Source organism: Dryobates pubescens, chromosome 19, assembly GCF_014839835.1.
Source record: "Dryobates pubescens isolate bDryPub1 chromosome 19, bDryPub1.pri, whole genome shotgun sequence".
Classification (NCBI taxonomy): domain Eukaryota; kingdom Metazoa; phylum Chordata; class Aves; order Piciformes; family Picidae; genus Dryobates; species Dryobates pubescens.
The window spans coordinates 15379673-15402482 of NC_071630.1; the positions used below are offsets into that span (position 1 = coordinate 15379673).

Sequence of the window (22810 nt, forward strand, 5' to 3'; positions counted from 1 at the left end):
TCAGGGTGGTACTTTCTCTTCTCTCTCCTTGCCAGCAGTTAGACTTTTTGTTTGTTTTTGTTTTGTTTTTGGAGTTTTTTTCCTCTTTTGTTTTTTCCCTGAAAAAGATGGGAAAACTCCAGCAAGACCATGAAATAAACTGTGTATTTAAAATTAGGTTGCAAGATATGTTTTAGATAATGGATAAGCAAGAGTCAATTACTTACCTGAAAAAAACTGCATGATGCTTTCACTCCATTTAAATTAGAGAAAAAGTATCACAGCTAGCTTCGTTATGAATTTTTAAAGTGCAGTTCTATCCTTCAGCATTGTCCCATCATTAACTGCATGCAAGCTTACAAGTATTTTGACTTAATGGTCCTGTATTTCATCACTACAATTACTTTTATGAAACTTGCATTAACAGTATTAGAACTGTAATAACTTGACACAAGAGTGAGAACTGGCAGTAAAGTATTTCAAATGCTTTTTGATTTAAACAGATTCCATCTTACCCTGAACACCGTTTCAGTGAATTTTCCACCTTCATATTCCATATTGGTCAAATAAAAGCGACTAAGCAGTTTAACAAAAAAAGTTTATTACCAAAATACAATATTAAAGTCAATACATGACAAACTCCTGTAAAGCAAAATAAATTATTCTAACATTGTACAGTATTTCAGAAGGTAGTTAAAGTAGTACTACAGACTTTGCTTCATAGTTCCAAACAGTTGTCTATCAGGAACACAATCCTAGAGAGAGCTTAAGGCATGCAGCTTAATGTGCTGGGTAATTTTATAAAATGAAGGTAATCCTATTTAATAAGGTAACAGTGTCAGAATTAACTGCAGTCTTTACATGTCAGTTTTCTAGGTTTGTTTTTTTTTTTTTATACTTTGGCTATAAAAGCAGTGCCATAGTGTTACAATACCTTTTCTTAAAAAAATACATGTACCCATGTCCATGAATATCAAATGCAAATGCAAATTTCTATTAAATATATCTTAACAAATGTTACTTTGAGCACCAACTGTACATTTTTCTCAATGATTAAATAAGTGCTTCTGAAAGAGGAAAAGACAATAACTCTGAATGAATCCCACTCTTTTTCCAGGCCAAGCATAACTTGGAAAGATGAATATGCACCTGTTTACCTGTATAGTCTGGTATGAAGTTTTCTCTTTATTAGAAGTATAGGCATTTAAACAAAAGTTGCAAGTTATGGTTTATATCACAGAATAAAATCTAATTTAAATAAGCAGGAAGTGACTAGATGGTCTTCTGACAGTGCTGTGTTAGAAGACCTGAAAATATTTTAAAAGCTTAAAGAAAGGGAAAGACTACAGTGTTGGTGACTTTGAAATGTGCTTAAAACCCCTTACATAACATGCAACCAAGCCAACCATATACTTTCTAAAGCAGATAACCTGAGGAGTAACTTGCTTTCTTCAGAAAAACTATACTTAACTTCACATGCAGAACTTCTGATACAAGTCCATGGGAATTGTGAGTGGGCAACTAATGGCAAGCAGCATGGAGACAGTTAAATAAAAATTGAACTCTGTGCATAAGGGAAAGCATTATTTGCTAGCATTTGATAGGACTGACAACAGTTTTGAGAGGCAGTTAGCTTTCTACTGTTTTATAGGAACACATGGTCAAAAAGAAAAAAGCAACAAGATGACAAGGAGCAACTGCAAATAGACGCATCCTCCTTAGCAATCACCCTACAATGAGTGCTGGTGCATTATACTTAATACTGCAAATGTGGCTTGCACATACACCAAAACTGTTGATTTGGATTCAAAGTTACTTATTTTTTAAGTCTTGGTTCACTGCTATTTTCTTCTTAGCTTATGAATGCAAGTTTTTCACCTTTTAGTAGCTGAGAAACTTTGAAATAATTATCCCTTTACACAAACTTAATATGATGTGACAAAATGTTTCTGTGAATACTGACTAGTACTTCAGCATTACTACAGCTTTTGTACCTTCCATTTTTTTCAACAAATGGGATCTCTGAATGAGAAAGTTGAGATATATTCCAGAAAAGTGTAGTAATTTTCACATGAATTCTATCCTGAAGGTAAAGCATTGGTGTCAATAAGACAATATGAATATCCCATTAAAAGTTTACCATCTCTAACTGAATTTGAGATCATGTAAATAAACTATGCAAAATCCATCTATAGGAATATGAAAAATAACTTTTAACCAAAAATAATGTATACTTACTTCACATATGTATTTAAAACATCTCAAATATCTGACACAAAAATACTTTGCCATTATTTTCTGCTATCAAATTTATAAAGGAAATAAAAGGTAGTTACCCCAAAAGAACAAATCAAATTGAGGAAATAACTTGAAAACAAAAAATCAAAAAACTTACTTGGAATCTTAGGGCTCTCACCCTGGCCTTTAGATTTTGTGCTGCTTTATAAAGCTGTAACAAGACTTGCTTTCATTTCCTGTTTCCCACTTTGAGTCAGTGATAGCGCAATAGAATGTACACTACATATGACACCTTCTTGGATTTACAGTTGTAGCTTATTTCTGCTAGCAGATATGTATAAACAAACTAACCATAAAATACTGTTTTTTCTAAGAGTCAGTTTTTAAGTAATGAGCTACTAAAAATCAGGTAACTGCATCCCCCTGTCAGGAGCGAGGCATGCTTCTGTGCATTTGCCATTCATCAAAAGCAGAAATATGTGGCCAAACTAGAAGTGTTAAATCTGGCTGCTAAAGGGCTTCTTTGGAAGTGCTACTGCTTCACTTGATTTAAGCATGTATTTCAAAGAATTTAAGTACCCAACCTTATAAATAGCCTCAATGAAGTTGCCAGGTAATTAAACAGTATAGCAATATCTCAAACTGATAGATGAATGTCTTCTACTGCAAACTGCTGTAACTGCCAAAAAATCCCAACAAACAAAACCCCAAAACAAAAGCACTGTAATTTTAAAAGTTAAAGGATTTAAAAGGGAGGAATTTCTATGTGTTCCTCAGAAAACAAAGTAATCCCAAATTTCCTTTAGGAGTCCATTTTCTATGCACCAGCAAAATGTATCCTGCAAGTGACTGGATACAGTTTTTGCTAAAAATATTGTTTGCCTATTTTTTTTAAAATATAATTTTGCACAGGAAGATTGCTCCATCTTTCAGTGAATTATTTCTACAGCTACAGCAGATGGGAAATTTAGACAGCCAGTGGGATTTGAAGGAACTCCAAGGCATATATGCATTTCTCAAAATCCCACTTTGTGCTTACCTACGTCTTCAAGGAATCTATAGAGGCTTAATCTACATCTCTTTGTGGCAATTCCTGTTAATATCTTGTTCTCATTAAACAACACTGCCTATACATACTGCAAAGTAATCACCACAAATTAAAAGTGACATACGATAAGCCTTGTTTTTTTAATAGTTCTGCTGAGTGTGTCAAAAGAACCATTAAGAAATAGCAGGTCATTATTCTAAATGATCTTTAACATGCTATCAGTTCAAAGATAGCAGTTTTTTTAGTTAGGATCCAATCAGACAAATAGTAATTAGCAAAATACTTTTAGACTACTCAGCTCCTGCTCCTCTATATCAATAGAAAGGACAGCAGTCTTTGTTGATGGATGACCTGGAGTTTGTAAGGCCCTCAAAATGGATTGGGAAAAATACAATGCCTGTGTGTGCATGCAGGCATGCACATGGCCCCATCTAACTCCCCTCTCCCTACTTTACAGAATCCAGGCAGTGGACCTGGTCTGTTGCCAGTTTCAAAAAAGAGGGTAAAGAAGTTCTTTGCTGAAATACTTAGAAAACGGCAAAGAGGGAGGAAGAATAAAAGCTCTTCACTTGATACAAAGCTTTCATACCTTTGGATTTTAACTTACTGTTCTAATTACTGCATTATTACTGACTAGTACCTGACAATAAAAAAATTTCAACAATCCTACATTCTTGGCACCATATAGAGAAATAGCAGGTTAAAACAGACCATTCTATTCCCCATTCCTTATATTCATTTCCTAAATGATTCATCGGTCCCTGGTTAAAATATTGTATTCCTATTAAAACAAGGACTCAGGATGACAAATCAAGTTTTGCTTGCAATTTTTTTTTTTAGCAAGTTTTTCAGGCAAAAATTAGCAAAGAAAGAAAATAATCACTCTAGGAAACCCTTTCTGTAACTTACTGCTTCACTTAGTTTGTGCTCTGAGTTGCGCTGTGGTCCTTATTAAGAATGATGTTTATGATTTCGCCCTCATGTTCTTTCATATGATCGAGCAGATTTTCTTTGTTGGTAGACTCAAAACCACAAATGCAGCAGCAGAAGAGAAGAACACAATATTCTGTGCCAAGATGGGGTAGAGTGGAATTCTTCTCTAAACTGCATGAGGTATTCATCAAGTTAGGTTTTGCATTTTCATCAGAACCTGAAATTTCATTTGTAGTCTGGTTAATAGACTCTGTGAAAGACACCAAGTTGTCTGAACTTCCTAGTATAGGTACTGTACTTTCATCTGTGCCTTCTGATAGGGTTTTGTCAGGGAGTTGTCCTTGAAACCTGAAATAATAATAATAAAGACCAAAAAAAAGCCCACAAATCAACAACCAAAAGGTACAGCTGTTGCTTTTTGACAGGATCTTTATTTTGGGTGAGAGTTGGGTCTTTTGAAAACTCTAGATGATAGGGCTTGGAAGTAAATCAGACATACCTGCTGCTTTGTGAAATTGCGTCATTAATAGCCTTGTTCACTTGTTCATAGTTGTAATTTTGGTCACTTGCATGTTTCCACATGTGGGATTTGAGGGATGGAGGATGGCTACATACATATCCACAGAGAGAACATCTAGAGAAAAAAATGTGGAGGAAAAAGAAAAACATTTAAAAGTTAATTTTTATTAGTAGTAATGGATTAGTGAACAGAGAGATACATATCAATCCTCTTCTCAGTTCCACTTTTCAGTTTTAGATCTCTTTTGTTAGTTTGCAACATTTCATCCTGAAATGTATTTTTAGGGTCTGAGAAATTAATTTTTTTTACTTACTTCTTAAACAGATTAATTAAAGTCTTACATCTTTAGCCTGTTAATGCTGTTTAAATACTGAAAAATGCAGTAGTTCTGATGACTGCAGAAACACAGAGTACATCAGTGTGGTATCTAGCAGGCAGGTAATGAGCTCTCTTTGCCATTGCTCTGAATCAAGCAGGAGCTGTGTAATTAGCACTGATATTTTTAATTAACTAATAAAGTCTTTCCTGCTGTAGCATGTATCAGTTTAGTTAAGGATCACAAAATTTTTGAAGTTGACCTTTTGAGATCACTTAGTCCAATCCACCTGCTCAAGCAGGATCAGCCACAACAGGTTGCTGAGGACAGCATCCAGTCAGATTTTGAATGTATTTGCAGATTGAGATGCAGACAGGTGGCAGTTTTGTTCATAGAGTCTCCCATCAACTCCAGGTACCACAAGACTAAATTTTCTGTTTCCCTAGAAAAGACTGTCTTACACAATAAAGAAAAAAACCTTTAAGAATAAATCCTATTCATGCAGTAGTGTATATTTAGAGACACAATCCAAGATTGATCAAATCCTTGGACTTTTTTCATATGTGAACATACACCAGAGGAGATTTTTTGCAAGTATTTTCTCAGATGATAAATTAGTCATCTTAGCATGAAGGAGATGAGTGATAGTGTGACATCACCCCAGAACTGTACAGTACTTATGGCAACGATGATGTAGCTCCCTATCTTTGGATGAGGAAGGTACTTTGCTTAGCCACCTGCTACTTTGGATGTCTTCAGTTTGTCAAATCACAGGGAAAAGACCAGGATCAATGTTTTCTAGAAATCAAAGGCAACCTTGTTCTATTAAATTATAGCATCTTAGTCTATCTCATTCCTCAATGACAGTAAGATGTTTTCTGCTCAATCAATATGTTACACTATGACGAGTCTGCTCAAATTAGTACTATACTAGTCATTTTTAAAACTTTTCAAAAGACCTTTTGAAAAAAACCCACCTGGAAACACATAAACCAGTATTATATGATACAATTCAGTAAGGTTTTACCATTTCTCTTAATGACAGTAGCATACAGTCCTTAAATGACTTGCAAATAATCATAATAATACAGAAACTGGTTTTGCTCAGCAGAAGATTGTGGAGAAGAGCAAAACTGGTGATCACAAGTTTGTTGAAGGCATGGTACATTGCCTTGCTTATGTAGCAAGGTAATTCTGTCCTGCTGGGTAAAAACATGCATGTCCTTCTAGCTCACTTTTCTCTATTACTTGATCTGGAATGTTCTCTAAGCTATTTTCCTTCTAATTTGGAGCCTCATAAAAAAAAATGGATGCTTTCAAATATAGACAAATTCACTCTGAGGTTGAGAATCTTAATGTTTCTAATAAGGCTGTTATAAAACAGTGGCATCATTAAAAGTAAGATAAAAGGCAGACCTTCTAGTTAATTTACAGGTAAAATTATTTTTTGGCAAAACACAAAGATCAGCAAATAATCTCAATTCCATTCTACATGCACATGTACTCCACTAATATTATTATGTGTATTTTTCTTTTTCCACCACTAACACAGGTTGGTCAGTGGGTTGGTAACATAGCAAATGAAGCTGTGTTTTATCCCTTTTTAACTGCAGTCTCATTTTTTAGTACAGTAATTTACTCAGGTGACTTACTAATCAGATGATGAGCCAAAAGACACAGAAACTCAACAGCATTTAGCCTGATGCACTACAGTTTACAATCATGTAGTTAATGTATAGTTACAGCATATGCAGTACATTCCCAGAGAAACAAAAGTATTTAACCATTGAGTTTAGTAGAAGGACCCTTTCAATTCTATAGCATGATTTGCCCTACTGGTTGACCTATGTTGAATTATTAACCTCTGCTGTTCAAGTGTATCCTAAATTGATCTACTGAGGGAACAATTATGTTACAGCTTTTGGTAAGATTATTTCCTTGGGGATGTAGGGACCAAAGTGTGAAGGTTTTCAAAAATCTTTGGTAATTCAAGGGCATTCAGTAATACTGTATGATGACAGTGGAGCAAATAGAGCTTAGCACTACTAGGAACATTATGGGGAAAAGATGCAGTGGAAGGACTTTGAAGTTGTAGAAGCAGAATTTTTTGAGAAGAAACCCTTTTGTGAATGCACTTTATTTGGATTCTTCCTATTGCTCATAAAATCTTACCCTAAGAAATGTTCAGAATATTCTTGATTTTCTTTCCCAGCTTTTATTTTTTGTTGCATATTAGTAGTGAGCAATTGCACACATTTGTCCCAGCTTTCTCTCATATATCTCTCTATAACACACATATGAATGGACAGACTGCAAAGAATGCATTTCACTTACACATAATGACTATTTGTACTAACTCTTAAATAGGGCAGGGTGATGCCAATCTGGATTCTAACTAGCACAGACTGTGCCTAGACCAGGATATTAAAGCCAGGAAACATTCCTGAGTACTGGAATTTAACAGCCTACAATGTTAATTTTAAGAAGTGCCCCTGGCATGGCTTTGGCACATACATTCTTCCAAACAATTCTAGGCATGCTTTTGTAATTCACACGGTCCAGAAACTGCTTGTAATAGGCAGTTTATATGCAACCACTCCATTCAGGAAAGGAAAAGCTAAATACTGTACCAGAGGGAGGTTGTGGACATGTTTAATTATCTAACATCGCTGTGAATACTACATTAAGTCTCTTTCTTTCTCTCAAAACAAACAAACAAACAAAAACCTGAAAAAAAAGCTACTGGAACAAAGAATGAATCCAGGAAGTAAAAGAATAGAAGCTGAACCTTGCTTTGTATTTTAACATAACAAAATCACTACTATGACAGCTTTTGCCCCATTAGAACCATTACATACTTGTACTGTTCCATTAGCTGCACTGCCTGATGCTCCTGGGGGTGGCGCCTCATATGGCATTTCAAGCTATTCATGTTTGTGGTGGCGAAGTCACATACTCGACATCTGAAGAGACAACAAGAAGTAAACTAATCTGATAATTAACTGCTAGCACTATTCAGAAAGAAATAAATATGAGAAAGTGAAGGTTTCTGGAACGACTACAGTTAAAGACTAACAGTATTTACAGAATCCAAGTGATGACATTAACTTTCAGTTTTTGGACCGTGAGAATCTTTTGCAGCCCAAAAAAGCCTTCTCCACCTTGCAGCAAGAATCACTAGACATATGGACTATGTTTCTCTCTGACATCTGTTTTGTGTGCCTCTACTCAAGTTGGTAAGCATCGCAAAGTATAAGGGAGATGTGGATGATGGATGCAGCCCTGATGCAAGTTGCTTGGCTATGTTTATGAAGAGGCAGAACATGTCTGTTAAGAGCTATAAGGAACAGAATATCTAGAAGTAAGTCTTGTTCCTCAAGGATGCATGTGCTACATAATGCAGCAGCCACGTTTCTCATGCATTTTAAAAGCCAAACTATCTATTCAGTAATAAAATACTGCAGTTTCAGAGCGTTATATCTGAAATAGAAGTCAGGGACAAGATCAATACGTTTAGATTCAAGGGCCCTAAGACAAGTGTGTCACATAGTGCTGTCTCCATTTTAATTTTTTCACTTCTGTAAAATAGCTTTTTATAAAACCAATACATAAACCAGCCTGGAGCTAGATTTAGATCCGCGGATTTAGATCCCCAAGTATTACACAAAATACTATGCTATTCATAAAGATCAATATACTACCATATGAGCTTCCTGTGTATATAACATACTGAAAGAGAAGTCATCAAGCTCAGCTAAAACTCAACCTATTTGTTAAGACTTTAGTAGTTTGTTGTTGGGTTTGTTTGTTTTTTTTTTTAATGGGAAAATGCCCAATATTTACTAAGTGAGGTCTATAGAGTAAAACAACTTAAGACTGAAGAATACTTACCTTGAGATTGCTCACTTTATTTTTGAAAGGACTTAATTGTGCAGTATTAAAATCCAGAAGGTATCAAATCTGCAAAAATGCATCACTGGAGGCTATATATACAGTTTAATTTCCAGCAATTTTTGTCAAATAAATAAAATATATTTGCAGCTATAAAAATAGCAACAATATAGTGGGTTCTTATCTGATAATAAGAAAGGCTTGACAAATACATGTTTCAGAGTATGAAATACCATAAATATTGGGTATTTGTGGGGTTTTTTTTAGGCTGCAGCTTAAGTATCCTGGCAGGTCTGCAGATTTGTCTAAGGGTTTTATGAAAAAAATAATAAGAAAAGCAAGCCACATCAGTAGATGTAAATTTAGTATGCAGCATTCTGTATCACCAATGAAAAGTTTTCAAGTTCCTAAATCAGAAAGGCTGGCTAACACCAGAAATCTATCATATATATAAGACACTACAGTGTCTGCTGTTCCAACTGCACTAAGTAAGAAGTGATGGCAATATGAAAGCTCCTGAGGAGAAAAGAAAGATTCTATTTGTATTTCGTATTCGCTCCCTGAGCAAACATCTTGCAATTTTTTGCTAATGTTATGGGATATCATTATAATGCACAAATCAAAATACAACATGTCTTCTGGGTTTGTTTATCTAAAAGAGAAAGTCTCTGGCTGAGCTCAACGTTTCAAGGTGTAGAGTTTCCAGAATTTGTATTAAAAAGATAGAAGTATATTAGCTCAACAATTCTATTAACTCAGATTTATTTTCTAGCCACTAGAGAGGGACAGAGATCCACACTGAATGAGAATAGATTGAATTTGCAGGAATTTATGCAGCAACCAATAGAAAAATGCATGCTTTATTTTTCTGCTGGGGATCTGAGCTGCAGCATTATGTGTGATTATAGGTATCAAAATTTCTATATAGATCTATATAACATCCTTGTAGAAAAAGTGATAAAGTCTGATCCTAAGTGAGTATGTTAATACTGATTGAAAGCTGTGAAAAAGATGAGAGAATTAGTGACAAAAGGCAGACTTTTGCCACGTGCTGTAGGAGTCAACAGGCAAAGTTAGCAATATGACCATGATAAATCAACCATGTGGCATTAGCCAGCAATACCTGAGACACTTACCTATATGGCTTATCTGAGTTGTGAATTCGTCTGTGATTTCGTACACCAACGTAAGTTGTGCTTGTGTAGTCACACACATCACATCTGTATAGTTTCTGAACCGAAGACTTATTTCCTATGTGAAACAAAATCCATTATTTTAGAGTTGCACTCAGCATTTTAAGAGGGTCTCAGATGATAATTTCTGCATGATTTAATTATGAAACATGAATTAATCTTTTGAAGTAATACTTTTAAACATCTACAAATATTTAATGCTTTTTAAGTATTTGGTGGAAACTGGCAATGGACATAGAGATAATAGTCTGCCATGCTCTTCTGCATTTCATCTACTGAAATTATGATCATTTTAGGAAACCACATTCTGCCTCTTTATGCAGACCCTTCTCTTCATCCTGCAGTTGTGTTAAAATCCTGTGTTACAGTAAAAGGTGATAAAATGTGGGAAGTGCTGAACCCAGCAGTTTCATTGCTTTGCAGAATGAACCAAATCAAAGGAGATGATGTGTATTGAGAAAGTACAAGTTTCCAACAGGCAAACATAGAAAAGCAAAATTGTCTCCCAAAGCATCTAAATTTTCTTTATCAACCACATACACTCACAGTTTCAGAAGAATCTGAGATGATAAAAAACCCCAACCAAATGTGTTAAGAAATAATTTGAAACTGCTCCAAATTACTAAAAAGCAATTCTAACAAAAAGATTTTTTTTTCCTTTCTAGAATAAAAGAGATTGTTGAAAAATTAATGGTTTCTGAGACAAAGGCTAATGACTAATTTACCATAGAAAAATGTGTGTCTATAAGTGCAATTTGAGTATTTTTAAAGTACAAGCATGTTGACCTAAACAGTGCTCCCTCACTGAATAACAGAACTGATTTGGGTTAAAATATTAACATCTGGGAAGAGGGATGGTGTTTTTTACACAGGTCATTGTCCCATTCCAGTCTATTGTGCAGCCTTAATGCGTCTCCTAAATGACAGAACAGCATGAAACAAAGGAACACCAAGGTTGCACCTGTCTAAATCAGCACTACTGTAAAAAGAAACATCAAACTGAACCCATAGAGTTTTCTTTTTTTTCTTCAAGTGCAAGTAAGATGCTCAAGTTCATTTTATCTTCACATCAAATTGTTAGCTAGCTGAACAAGTCAAGCCATTACTCTCAGTTATGTACATGAACTCTGAACAAAGTCCGATAGAGATACTTGGAGAATTCTTCTGGTGGGTAAAGATCAATACTAAAGTATATCCCCAAACCAAAATAAATATACAATTCAATAAATAATGTGTGGGAGACGAAGTAAAGCCCAAATCTTGCAATAACAGACCTTAAAAGCTCTTCAGGCTCACATGAAGCTTAGCTCCAGCAAAAAGAAATCATTACTTTGTGTGGTGAAGAGGCTTACTACCAGTAGCATACACCAGAAGATCCCAAGTAGAACAGTAAACAAAAGCTCTCTCCTGAGTCAAAAATACTGAACAGATTTTTTTAAATTTAATTTGCTCTGGACTTTCTTCTTGATGATGCTGGACTCCAGCAACCCAAAGTGAATCCTTTCATTACCAAAGCAATAATTCAGAATCTTTACAGTAAAACTCTTTTTAAGGGGACACATCAGACTAACCAGTAGAATGAGTCATCCAAAATGGAAGTTCAACTTCTCACGTTCATTTTTTCCCCCCACAGGTGGGCAATGATGTGGGATATAGTCACACAACTAACTTCAACAGTAAGGGAAAATTACTACTAGTTAAACTTTCCCTCCAAAAACCAGCATTTCTGGTTCAAGATGTAAAGCAATTAGTTAGGGCTGATAACCCCAGAGGGTTATTCTGAAGAATATACAGTATATCATATAAAATAAAATAGCAATCTGAATACAGAGACAGCCTGAAATAAAATTTGAATAATTCTGAGTGTACCAATAGAGAAAGTATTCTCTATTTTCCCCTTTAAAATATGACATAGTGCTTACTCTTCTAGTATTATTATAAAGTAAAATACAACATGCAATCTTTGCAAGTCAACCTTAAAGCAAAGTATATCATAATTTTGCCTATGATATGCTCATACAGTTAAATTTATTAGTTTTCTTTAATGTAAATGATCAAAACAATCTTAATTATATAGTTGGAGATTTTGGAATTTATATTTCTACAATGATTCTATTATGAATGTTGAAGAATTTGAATGAATACAAAGACATTTACTAGGCTGCAGATCTATGGGAGAGCAGGGGTTGTGTGAAGGTTAAGCTATTGACTGCTCTACTTCAATGGGGTTTTCATCTTTAATTCTGCAACTTTGGAATAAACTGCTTCCAAATGCATTTTCTGTTACAAATTTGGTATTTTATTGCACAGGCAGCTTAAAACTAATAGTAGCTAATGAAATTTTTAAAGCATTATGCAAACATTATCTATGGCATAGTTAAAAGTGGCTATCCACCCAGCAGAGCTCACTTAGGAGCAATTATTTACACTGATCACTGTATTTATTCCTTCCACAAAATACACATAAATAATAATACATCATATAACTCTCTCACTGTTGCAAAGTAGCAGTTGTGTCTCCCGCCCCCAACACTGCTGTATTTCTTGTGGGTTTCAGGCCTTTTTTCCTTTCTATATAGAGAATATAAGGTCTCTTAAAAGTAAACAGGGAAATGACAGATCTTTGTTCTAGCAGCAGTAACAGGTGCTCCTGTAATGCTGCTTATTACCCTATTCCTTCATTATTAGACATTTACAATCTGAACATATCCAGTGTCATAATGCTCCCTTTCAATTTATTGTACAACCATGATGAATAAAGAGACTTTTAGGACTAACTATTTCATAAACAAGAGATGAAACTGTTCCAGCTCAGGCATCTTTCACATAAACAGATGCTATGCCATAAACTTCTTTGTTTTGTGTCGCTTTATAGGGATGACATCTGTTTGACAAGAGATTGCTGTACTGCAGTGGTGCTGCAATTTGATTATAAATTGGTTCTGAAATAATTTAAGAATTCCACAGTATGAGTTAATAAAAGTTTAAAAGGAGAATGGTTTTCATTCAAGCCACATTACTAAATTTCACATGAAGCAAGCAATCAATTAAAGTTCATGGCTCTAACACTTTTATAATATAATCATGAGCAAAAAATATTTTTAAAAAGTCTCTAAAGTAATTAAACTGAAAGCAGGCAGTTTTCTTGAACAGGAAGTTCAGCTTCCTTCATGGAAGTTACAAGATCAGGATACAAACTCTTAAACCACCTTATTAAAATACATTGTCTTCAAAAGCTTATAGGTATCTTGATTTTCAGTCACCTTAACAGGACTTAAGCTCAAAAGGTACAGTATTCCCCCAAATCTGTTGTTTCAGGCTTTGTGAAGTAGTTTTTCCTGTATCATGGCATCTTTAAAAATATTGATTTAAAACAAACAAAACATTGTCATTAGTAATAGTCCAAGTTGTGGTCATAGATGTTTGTAACCAGCTAAACTAATAATGTTGATTTTTTTTCCCTCTAACACTTCCATTAAAAGCATTTACGCTGTTTCTTCTGAAGAAAGAAACCCATTTCTTAATGAGGAACATTCCCACTATCAGCAGACACTTGCTAGCCTCCTTCCTATCTCCACTAACTTCAGTCACTTGAGCTCAGGTCTTAGGGTTGTAACACACACTACAGACCCTGAATTTAAATGCGTTCTGCACTGATGAGAGCAAAAAGGAGTTGGGAAGGGTCATTTTACCTGAGGCTGATAAGGTAACTAACTTTTGCGTTTCTAATTGGTATACTGAAAGCCAGAAACAGAGGCAGTGTGAGCTAAGAGAACAGAAGTCAATAGCTAACAATCTCATTCTACTCTGGTATCTACCATGCTGCACTGGACAAATTATTAATGGTTCAAGCCATCCACCCTGGCTCATGCTGGTTAGTCCCTTTTTTTCCACAACTAGCTGCATCAATGTCAGAGATTATTATATTTATCAGCTGTTGTGGTAAACCTAGAAATTTCAAATGCAATGTAAGTATTGTAATAGTGCACATTTTGCTATCTAAACAAAAAAAAAGATCATAATTAGGACAGAAAATAATGGAAAAATGGAAATACTTCCTATCACATTTGTTCAAAAGTGAATATAATTACTAGAACTTTTCCACAGTGCTCTAAAATGGCCAAATACTAATAATTACATTTTGCCTGAAGAATAAAAATGCTGTAAATATTTTCAGTAACTTCAACTCACCAAAGAGAAGGATGCATTCAAGTTTTAAAATATTTGGCCTCCTGGATAATCCAAGGATTTTAAGATGATATTTTCTCCTAAACTTCAAAATGTGGCTATTTGTGACCCCTGATTTCACTACCTCAACATATCAGGGGTTTGTTTGGGGTTTGTTGTTGCTGTTTTCAAAACAAACACTATTCAACTATAAGCAGATACACAGTTAAACATTTAGAAAGTGTCTACCTACTGTTACCCTGGCAACTATTACAGATACAGATTGCATTTTTAGAATGCCTTACGTTTGCCTCTTCAGAGCTAAAAAAATTGACTCATTTTGGACATTACTGTAACTAAACAGAAATTTCTAAACACAGAATGAATAGTATTGTACATATATGCTGACAGCAAACTACTACAGTGAGTGCAAAAAAAAGGCTTTCTTTTGTTTGCTAAAGGTGATTTGGAAAATATTGTAGTGGCTGAAGGAAGGAAAAAGAAGATTTTTTGTTTTAAACATTCAGAATACTACTCTATACAAACTGTTTTTCCAATAATGGGTTAAAAGTGCTTAACTACCAATTAATGTCAGCAAAATACCTGAAAACTGACTGTGGTTAAGTTCTGCACGCTGAAAATCTCATGCATTTCAGGTTATGGCCAGGCATGAGAACATTTCAGCATGAACAAGATTTAAAGCACTTTCATAGAAAAAAATATAGCAAACCAAAATAATTTACTGACTTTTTGTAATTTCAAGCGTAATTATAAGCAGTACCTTCTCTTTCATCTACTTCGTTGGAAACTATTAGTTTGTTCGATGTAGCTGTGGAAAAGACATCTGGAAGACTGTGTTGCTCTCTTTCATGATTTCGCAGTTGGCTCTGAAAAAAACAAATTCCCACACTTAAATACACCACTGCAAACATACACTGATCACTTCAAAGGTTGCAATGATTTCTGACATTGTTACTCAAGTTTTAATGACAACTGTTATAAAATGCATGTTAACATACATATACATATATATATAAAATATCCCTCAGGTAATTTCACTAGAAACAAAACACAGCACTTAACATTAATAACATCAGGGATTGATGAGAGTGACTGAAAGGATTTTATTTGTGTTCATTTAGAAGATAAATGTCTTTCTTCCCGCATTCCCACAGACAAATGGCAAATATTTCTTCCTCCAAAAGTAGTATACTCCAAAGGCAGTATTACATTAGAGGTTAGAGGATAGGTTATGTGAAAACTGACTCAATTTTCATATTGCCTAGCACCTTAAGAATATGTTATTCCTGTTTCTGCTTGCTGGGGAGACAGAAGACAGAGCCTTTTGCTACTCTACTTGTACATTTTTTTCAAACTAGGACTTGCCAACAGTAAATAGGAGAAAATTTGCACTACCACTGCCTACAGCTACAGGATTCTATATTCCAAAGTACTGAACTGAGTACATAGGAACACACTCACCAGCACAAATGCCTAAAATAATGATTGTAAAACAGGAAGAAGTACATTATTCTGCTCTGATGTGTAAGCTTTCAGATCCAAGTTCTACAGAACAACCAGACCAACACAACAACCATGGTAAAAAATGAAAAGAATTTCAGTTTCAAAGTGTTTCATATTACCCCCAAATGCCATGATTACTTTTGCACACACTCACAACTAGCAGGCATGTTAGAGCACTCAAAGTTTCAACTATAAGCTCTCTAACGCTTCCATTTCTTCCTGTAGTTGCTACGTGTGGGCAGAAAAACATGATATTAATATGTCCATAAGAGATGGTTCTCACTGAACAACTTATGTGAAGAAGCAAGTTTACTTCAGTGGGTAAGCAGAATAATTCTAGCAGAATTGTCTATCTGGAAGGTGCTGCTGGCAATAATCCCCAATTGTAACAAGAAGAAGCCAGGATGTCAGACTGCATTAAGTTACCAAGAGGGATTAGCAGTTATTAAAAAAGTAGCAAAACAAGTTATTGAGCTATTATAGACAGGCACAGGAAAGTTTACCTTATAATGAAAGGATTCTTCACATTGCTTGCACTGATACATTCTTGTTTTGCAGTGGTTGATCATGTGGCTCTCTAAGTCCTTACTATTGTCAGCAATATGTTCACAGATAGGACACTGGTACGGCTGCCTCTGACGATGGACTCTCAAGTGCTGTTTTATGTAGCCCTTATTACCACTGCTGTAATGACAGAGGCGGCAGCGGTAGGGCCGATCTGCATTAGGTATATATTCTACCAGGTTGCCTCCAGAAATATTTGCATCGTTTGCGTTTTGGCATTGTGCGTTGTCTTGTAACTCTTTCAAAATGTCATCGTCAGAAGCATTCTGATCTGTCCTCTCCTTCAGCTTTTCAATGACAGTGAGTAGTGACATGCTGATGCCCATTTTAATTGGCGCTTCTGATAACTCTGACCTTTCTTTCTGTATCTCAACTATTGTACACTCACTTTGGTTTAAGCCGCTCAACTCCTCTGCAGGATTCTTAAGCGAGGATACTGCTTTAGAATGAGCCATGCATGGGCCATTTGCTTCTCCCTGTCCTGCACCTGCATCTATGGCATCTTCTCCAGTCAGAGTCCTGAGGCTAGACCTTGTCAGTTCTGCAGCTCTGATAGGCATTGTAACAAGAGCTTCTGCAGCTAATGAATGTAGTCGTAAAGACTCTGAATTTGTCCTTCTTCGTGCGGGAGGCACATTTTCGTCAGCTGTTACATTTTTACTAGCACTTGATTCATTATCTTTCTTCTCAGTATTATTCCATCCTATTATTACTTCTTGAATTTCATCTGAACGATAAACTTCATCATGTTCTTCATGGGCAGCATTGGACTCCTCTGAGATTAATTTTTTTTCTGTTTCAATGTCAGTGTTCATCAAGAAAGGCTTTTGTAAGACACTTTCTTCAGCACCTGGCAAACGCTCTACTATTACATTAACATGACCCTTTTTATTTGGACTACAATTGATGATTTTCTGTGCTGATGAAAGTAGGCTATCAGTTATCATATTATCCTGTTCTGTATCTGATACAGTCTCTTCTAAAACCTCTGTAGTAGGCGAATGCACTACAGACTGACTTAACAACTCTTCGTCTTTTACGTGTGTTCCTACTGGTGATTTACATGACAGTTGCTCAGAATTGCAAATCTGAAGCTGAAGAGAATGTTCACCATGGATATCAAGTTCACTGTTTTCCAAAGAAAGAACAACTGTATCCACACTCTGAGGTGTGTGAGTTACAGCTGTCTCTGACAAGTTGGTAGTTTCATTTTCTTCCTCAAAGATAGGATAGGAGCAGTCAACCTCACCAGCATGTTTCCAGGCATGTGTTTTCAACATCCTTTGCTGACCACAGGTGTACCGACAAATTAAACACCGGTACATGCCATACTGCTCATACGTGTACCACTTCCTCCTACCCATTTCAGGCGTATGAGTGGGCTGAGTTGTATCTTTACATTCCAGATTTCCTGTCTGATCAGTCCCTGATTTGACATTTCCTTCCAATGGCCCTTGCAAAAATGAACTTGCAACATTTACACATTGCTGCACTTTTGTCTGGATGCTATTTTTACCATCATTCTCATGGTAATTTTGGAAGTGAGATTCAAGTTCTTCTTGGCTTTTGGAAGCAAAATGACATTCTGAGCACATTAATATCACTTCGTTTTTCTGCCCATGTTGCTTTATATGTTCTTGTAGCGTTAAGAGAGAAGGTGATAGAAGCTTACATAGACTACACTGGTAGCACATCACTTTTTTTTTGCTTTGTGGAAGACACTCGGTCACAAAGTAATCTGCTTGTAACTCTTCAGTCTTTTTAGTCGCAATAACAGATAGCTCAATTGTTTTAGCTGGGATTTCACAAAGATCCGTGTCAAAGGACTGTGTAGAAGCATTAGGATGGGAACGTTTTTTCCCTATTAAAAGGCATCTTTGTGACTTCTCACTTTCAACTATTTTGCTTAGTTTCTGAATAACATGGATTAGTGGATCAGTTTTACATTTTCTCTGATCTTCACTGCTCTGCAGCGTTGGGCTAATGACTGTTTCAGAAATCAGCACAGCTTCCTGTTCCCCAATATTTGGCATCAATACTGCAACACTACTTCCTTCTTCCATAATACCTAGGAGAAAAGAGTTCATAAAAAAAATTAAAATGTATACCTGCACAGCAACAAAAATACAACCCAGTACTATTTAGATTTTTCTCTCTACTAAATATGGAAGCCTTCATAAAAACTTTTAGAATAGCTATATAAATAGGCAAACATTTGGAGGACATGTAGTGGATTGTGTAGATGCTGTTTGATATGGCTGGACAGAATAATTCCAAGAGAGCCTATAAGAGCCTGCTTCCAAGCTCTACAAGGGCAAGAAATATTCTTTAAGTATAGGCTGATTAGCATTGTTACAGCCTTATCATTATCTCTATGAGGCCTCCACATTTCAATGATAGAGATTTAAACATATCAATCAATAGTAATTGGGATATTAATGTTAAAAAGCCATGGCATGATATGAAGATGCATTCTCAACACACTGATCCACTGATGTCTTCTACATCAAATGACAACTTGCAACAATGAGCAGTTTTCCTTGAAATGTTAAGGGGGAAAAATCAATAATTCTGGTATTTACTTGCCTTAGTCATTTTGCTATGACTATATTTAAGACAACTCAAATGTCAAGTCATATTCTTCATGGCAAATGTAATTTTCTAGAAAAGCTACTAATTGTAACATTTTCTATGGTTCCTTAATTCTAGGGAAAATAATTTTGGACTAAAGTTGGTGTTTGTTTTTTTTTTCCTGTTTTGAGGGAAAGCTAAAGGCATTAACTATTTCCACTTACACTTCCTTTAAACATATCTAACCATAAACCACAGGCAATAATGTGGTACTGTTGGAGGTTAAATTAGAAGCCAGTATGTACACATTTACATGAAAACATACTTTGTGACGTGGGCAAAGCTGTGAGGTGTGGGGTGGAGAAGCTGTACAAAAAGCCTTACAGGGAAGTTTGCCTCTGAAGATTTGTCTAAAATGATCCTATTCAAGTTCCACTATATGCACACATATAGTTTAGACATAATATGTAATTTATATGCTATATTTAAAATTCAGAACATGAAGAGATGCCATATTAGCATCATGTGTTTCTGGGTTTGTTATTGGTTTTGTTTGCTTGTTTGGTGTGGTGTGGATTTGGTTTTTTTTAAGACACAGGCCAAACCAGAACTTCCAGAAGTGGTCCTAAAGACCCAAGAAATCCACTCTTTCCTACTTACTGACTTTGTATGCAGCAATATAATGAACCTATGTGAGTGGGCTCTGTGGTTCCCCTTTCCCACTACAGAAGATTTCTGGGCAGAACTATTCAAGTTACCTTGAACGTGTCCAGAAAAGGGCAACGAGGCTGGTGAGAGGCCTCAAGCACAAGCCCTATGAGGCACAAGCCCTATGAGGGAGCTGGGATTGTTTAGCCTGGAGAAGAGGAGGCTCAGGGGAGACCTTATTGCTGTCTACAACTACCTAAAGGGTGGTTGTAGCCAGGAGGGGGTTGGTGTCTTCTCCCAGGCTACCAGCACTAGAACAAGAGGACACAGTCTCAATCTGCACCAGGGGATGTTTAGACTCAAGGTGAGGAGAAAGTTCTTCACAGAGAGAGTTGTTAGGTATTGGAATGTGCTGCCCAGGGAGGTGGTGGAGTCACCGTCCCTGGAGGTGTTTGGGAGGGGATTGGATGTGGCACTTGGTGCCATGGTCAAGTAGTCTTGAGTGACAGGTTGGACTTGATGATTATTGAGGTCTTTTCCAACCTTATTGATTCTATGATTCTATGATTTTATTTGCCATTCAATTTATAATTTAGGCTATCATGAGAGCTATCAGTATAAGCAATATTAGTATCACTCACAAATCATGTATTCATGGATCCAACTGCCATAGGGTAACTGGATATACAATAACTAGAAAATGAGGCTACCAACTTTTTTTGTTTATGTGACCCCTTTCATGTAATAACTCTAATTGTAAAATAACTTAAAGTAAGTTTGTTATTATTTGAAAACCGTCCTATTCAGTTATACAAAAATACTTTGCTATTTGTTTCATATTGTCTGTAGTATGATTAAAAACTTGATGAAAAGTAAGCCAAGGTGCTTTTCTCCCTGAAAGCAAACTTAACATTGCATAAAGTGGTCAAAAGAATAAGATGTATTTGAAATATTTTCAGTTTGAGAATGAGCTAAGGAAAATTATAAGCACATGGTGCTACTTTAAATGATACTTGGTTCTTTAAAAACGTTGTAATGTTGAACAGGCAAATATTTCCACAACCTCTTTCATCTGAAAGCAGCACAGAAAGAGAAAACACAGACCATAGAAGAATTATGCTGCCACATATTATTGCCATGTCAAAAATGAAAATAGAGAATACCAACATGTGTCCTTTACCTGACCTACAGAGTTATTAAAATACGAGGTCTAGGGGTGGCAAAGGGACCTGCAAGGGCAGATGCAGAGCAGAGGAAAAGGCCTCTGTGCTGGACCTTCCCGATCCACCTGTGCCAAACACCCACTCGAGCAGCATGGAAGAGACAAGGTGAAATGCCTCCAGGTCTCGGAAAAGCCAACCACCGCTTTGCACAACAATATGATTCGGAGAGGCCGGTCTGATTACATCACGGCTCCCGAGGGTTGGGAAAACTTCATCAATGGGAGCTCCGTGTTGCCAAGTGTCACCCCCGGTCAGCGGAGCCCCTGTCCAGGGACTGCGACTCGGAGACGTCCGGCAGCGGACACACGACGCTCTCTTGCGGGTCCTCCTTGCCTTTCCCTGCCCCCCACGCTCTCTGCCGGCTGCACCTGCCGCCACTCCCCGGGCGGGCCCCGCTTTATATCGCGCAGGTGCCGGCGGCGGGCCCCTCGAGCAGCGGGCCTGACGCCACAGGGTGGGCAAGAAGCAGCGTCCTCCGCTCCAGCAGCTGAACTGCGTAGAGCTGGCCCGCTGGGAAGGTGATGCAGTGAGGAGGGTACGGGAGGAAGGCGGCCGGAACCGAGCACGGAGAAGGCTCCGCCGCGAACCGCAACCGCCTGCGGCTCCGCACATGGGCTGCGGTGTGCCGCCCCGGGGCCTGCCTGCCCAACGCCGCGCCTCGCGCCCTGCCGCCCACCGCCGCCGGGCCGCCGCCACCTCCCGCTCGCCTCGGCTGGGCCGAGGGTCCGCCCTGCTTTTTACCTGCGTTTTCATGAAGAAAGAATTTTTTTTCCCCTCACCCCTGACCACCGCTTCAAGATGGCGACAATGGAGTCCGTGTCACGTGACCGGCGGCGCAGGTCAGGTGACCGGCGGGTGGGCGCTGCCGCCGCGCCGGCGGCTCCGCGTCGTTGTCACGGAGACGAGCGTGGGTCCTGCCGTGGCCGCACCCCTCCGCGTTCCTGACCAGTACTGCAGGGCTACAGCAGGCTCGTTGGCCCTGGCGCCATTGGGGATGGGGCTGTTACGGGTGCTTGCCGGCCGCGGTGCCCTGGGCCCTTCGCCTCCGCGCTGACTTCGGTCCTAGGGCCAGACGGAGCCCTGTCACGGTGCGGTTTTGCTCCTCCGGCCCTCTCCACAGACCGCTGCCACCGGCCTCGTGAGAGAGCAATATATAGGTGTGGGTGGCTCTGTCGATGTTTGTTATCTTGTCTTAGATTTCCTCTGAGCAGCGGAGAACCGACAGAAGTGCCCAGCCACTCGTGATGGCCTGGTGTAAAGTAAACTGGTGGTGTTTACGTTGCAGCTCCTATGCTTAGGTGATCAGACTTCTTGCCTTCCTAAGCGAGGAGTTTGTGAATATTTCAGTATTCAGTGCCAAGGCAGGCAGCATGATGCACTTCAAGAAATGGTGTAGTCTCCCAAAGGGTGTTTTCTTTTGGCACAGTTTTCAAGTGGCAACCAACAAACCCGACACAAACCCCTCTGTGTTTTGGCTCTAAAATGACGAACTGTTTCCCAAGTGTAAACTGTAGAGAAGTGATAAGGTTTAGTGATTTAAGTCAGCAGGAATATGGCGTTGCGAGCATATGCTGCATGTTGGGGGCAACATTAGAAGCTGCCTGCCAGAAACATTGCATACTGTGAATTTGTGAGGTACCCCATATAAACCAAAAAGTCAGGGAGTAATATGCTTCAGAAGTGGTTCATGACTTGGTAACAGCAAGTAAAATCTATTGTCCATTTCCAGAAAGAGCCCTGATTTGTATTGATGTATATGGCTCTATGGTTGGATTTGGGGGACACCTAGTAAAATTATATTTACTTTTTGCAAGTTCACTTCCTCCCACAGACAGGTGTTTTGTTCATGATTGTATGTTGTTTCATAGAGATAGGAGATGCATTTTAAATATTGGCAAATTGGGTATTTTTCAAGAGAAGGATTTAGCCATCCTTTCAATGGATGTTACTTCATCACAGAATGTTATGGGATTGGATGTGACCTCTGGAGGTCAT

The 22810-nt window shown here is 37.5% G+C and overlaps 1 protein-coding gene across 3 annotated transcripts; it reads right to left on the minus strand.

Annotated features, from left to right (window-relative positions):
- Window positions 1–856: 856 nt before the first annotated feature.
- Window positions 857–21639, minus strand: ZNF507 (zinc finger protein 507). 3 transcript variants are annotated; one of them, XM_054169998.1, is made up of 7 exons: window positions 21557–21639; window positions 16313–18441; window positions 15067–15172; window positions 10062–10176; window positions 7893–7997; window positions 4698–4832; window positions 857–4546 (listed from the first exon to the last, which is right to left on the minus strand). In XM_054169998.1, the coding sequence occupies exons 2-7, from the start codon at window positions 18434–18436 to the stop codon at window positions 4183–4185; spliced, it is 2949 nt and encodes a 982-aa protein (XP_054025973.1). In that variant the 5' UTR covers window positions 18437–18441; window positions 21557–21639; the 3' UTR covers window positions 857–4182. The 3 variants fall into 3 exon arrangements, with proteins under 3 accessions (XP_054025973.1, XP_054025974.1, XP_054025976.1); XM_054169999.1 differs by lacking the exon at window positions 7893–7997; XM_054170001.1 differs by lacking the exon at window positions 857–4546 and having other exon boundaries at window positions 4562–4832.
- Window positions 21640–22810: the final 1171 nt, after the last annotated feature.

Coding starts and splice junctions, on each gene's coding strand:
- ZNF507 (XM_054169998.1), bottom strand. CDS start 18,436: ATGGAAGAAGGAAGTAGTGTTGCAGTATTGATGCCAAATATTGGGGAA. Junction 15,173..16,312: donor AAGAATCCTTTCATTATAAG/GTAAACTTTCCT, acceptor TGTTTTTTTCAG/AGCCAACTGCGAAATCATGA. Junction 4,833..7,892: donor CAGCTAATGGAACAGTACAA/GTATGTAATGGT, acceptor TTTTTTCTCTAG/ATGTTCTCTCTGTGGATATG.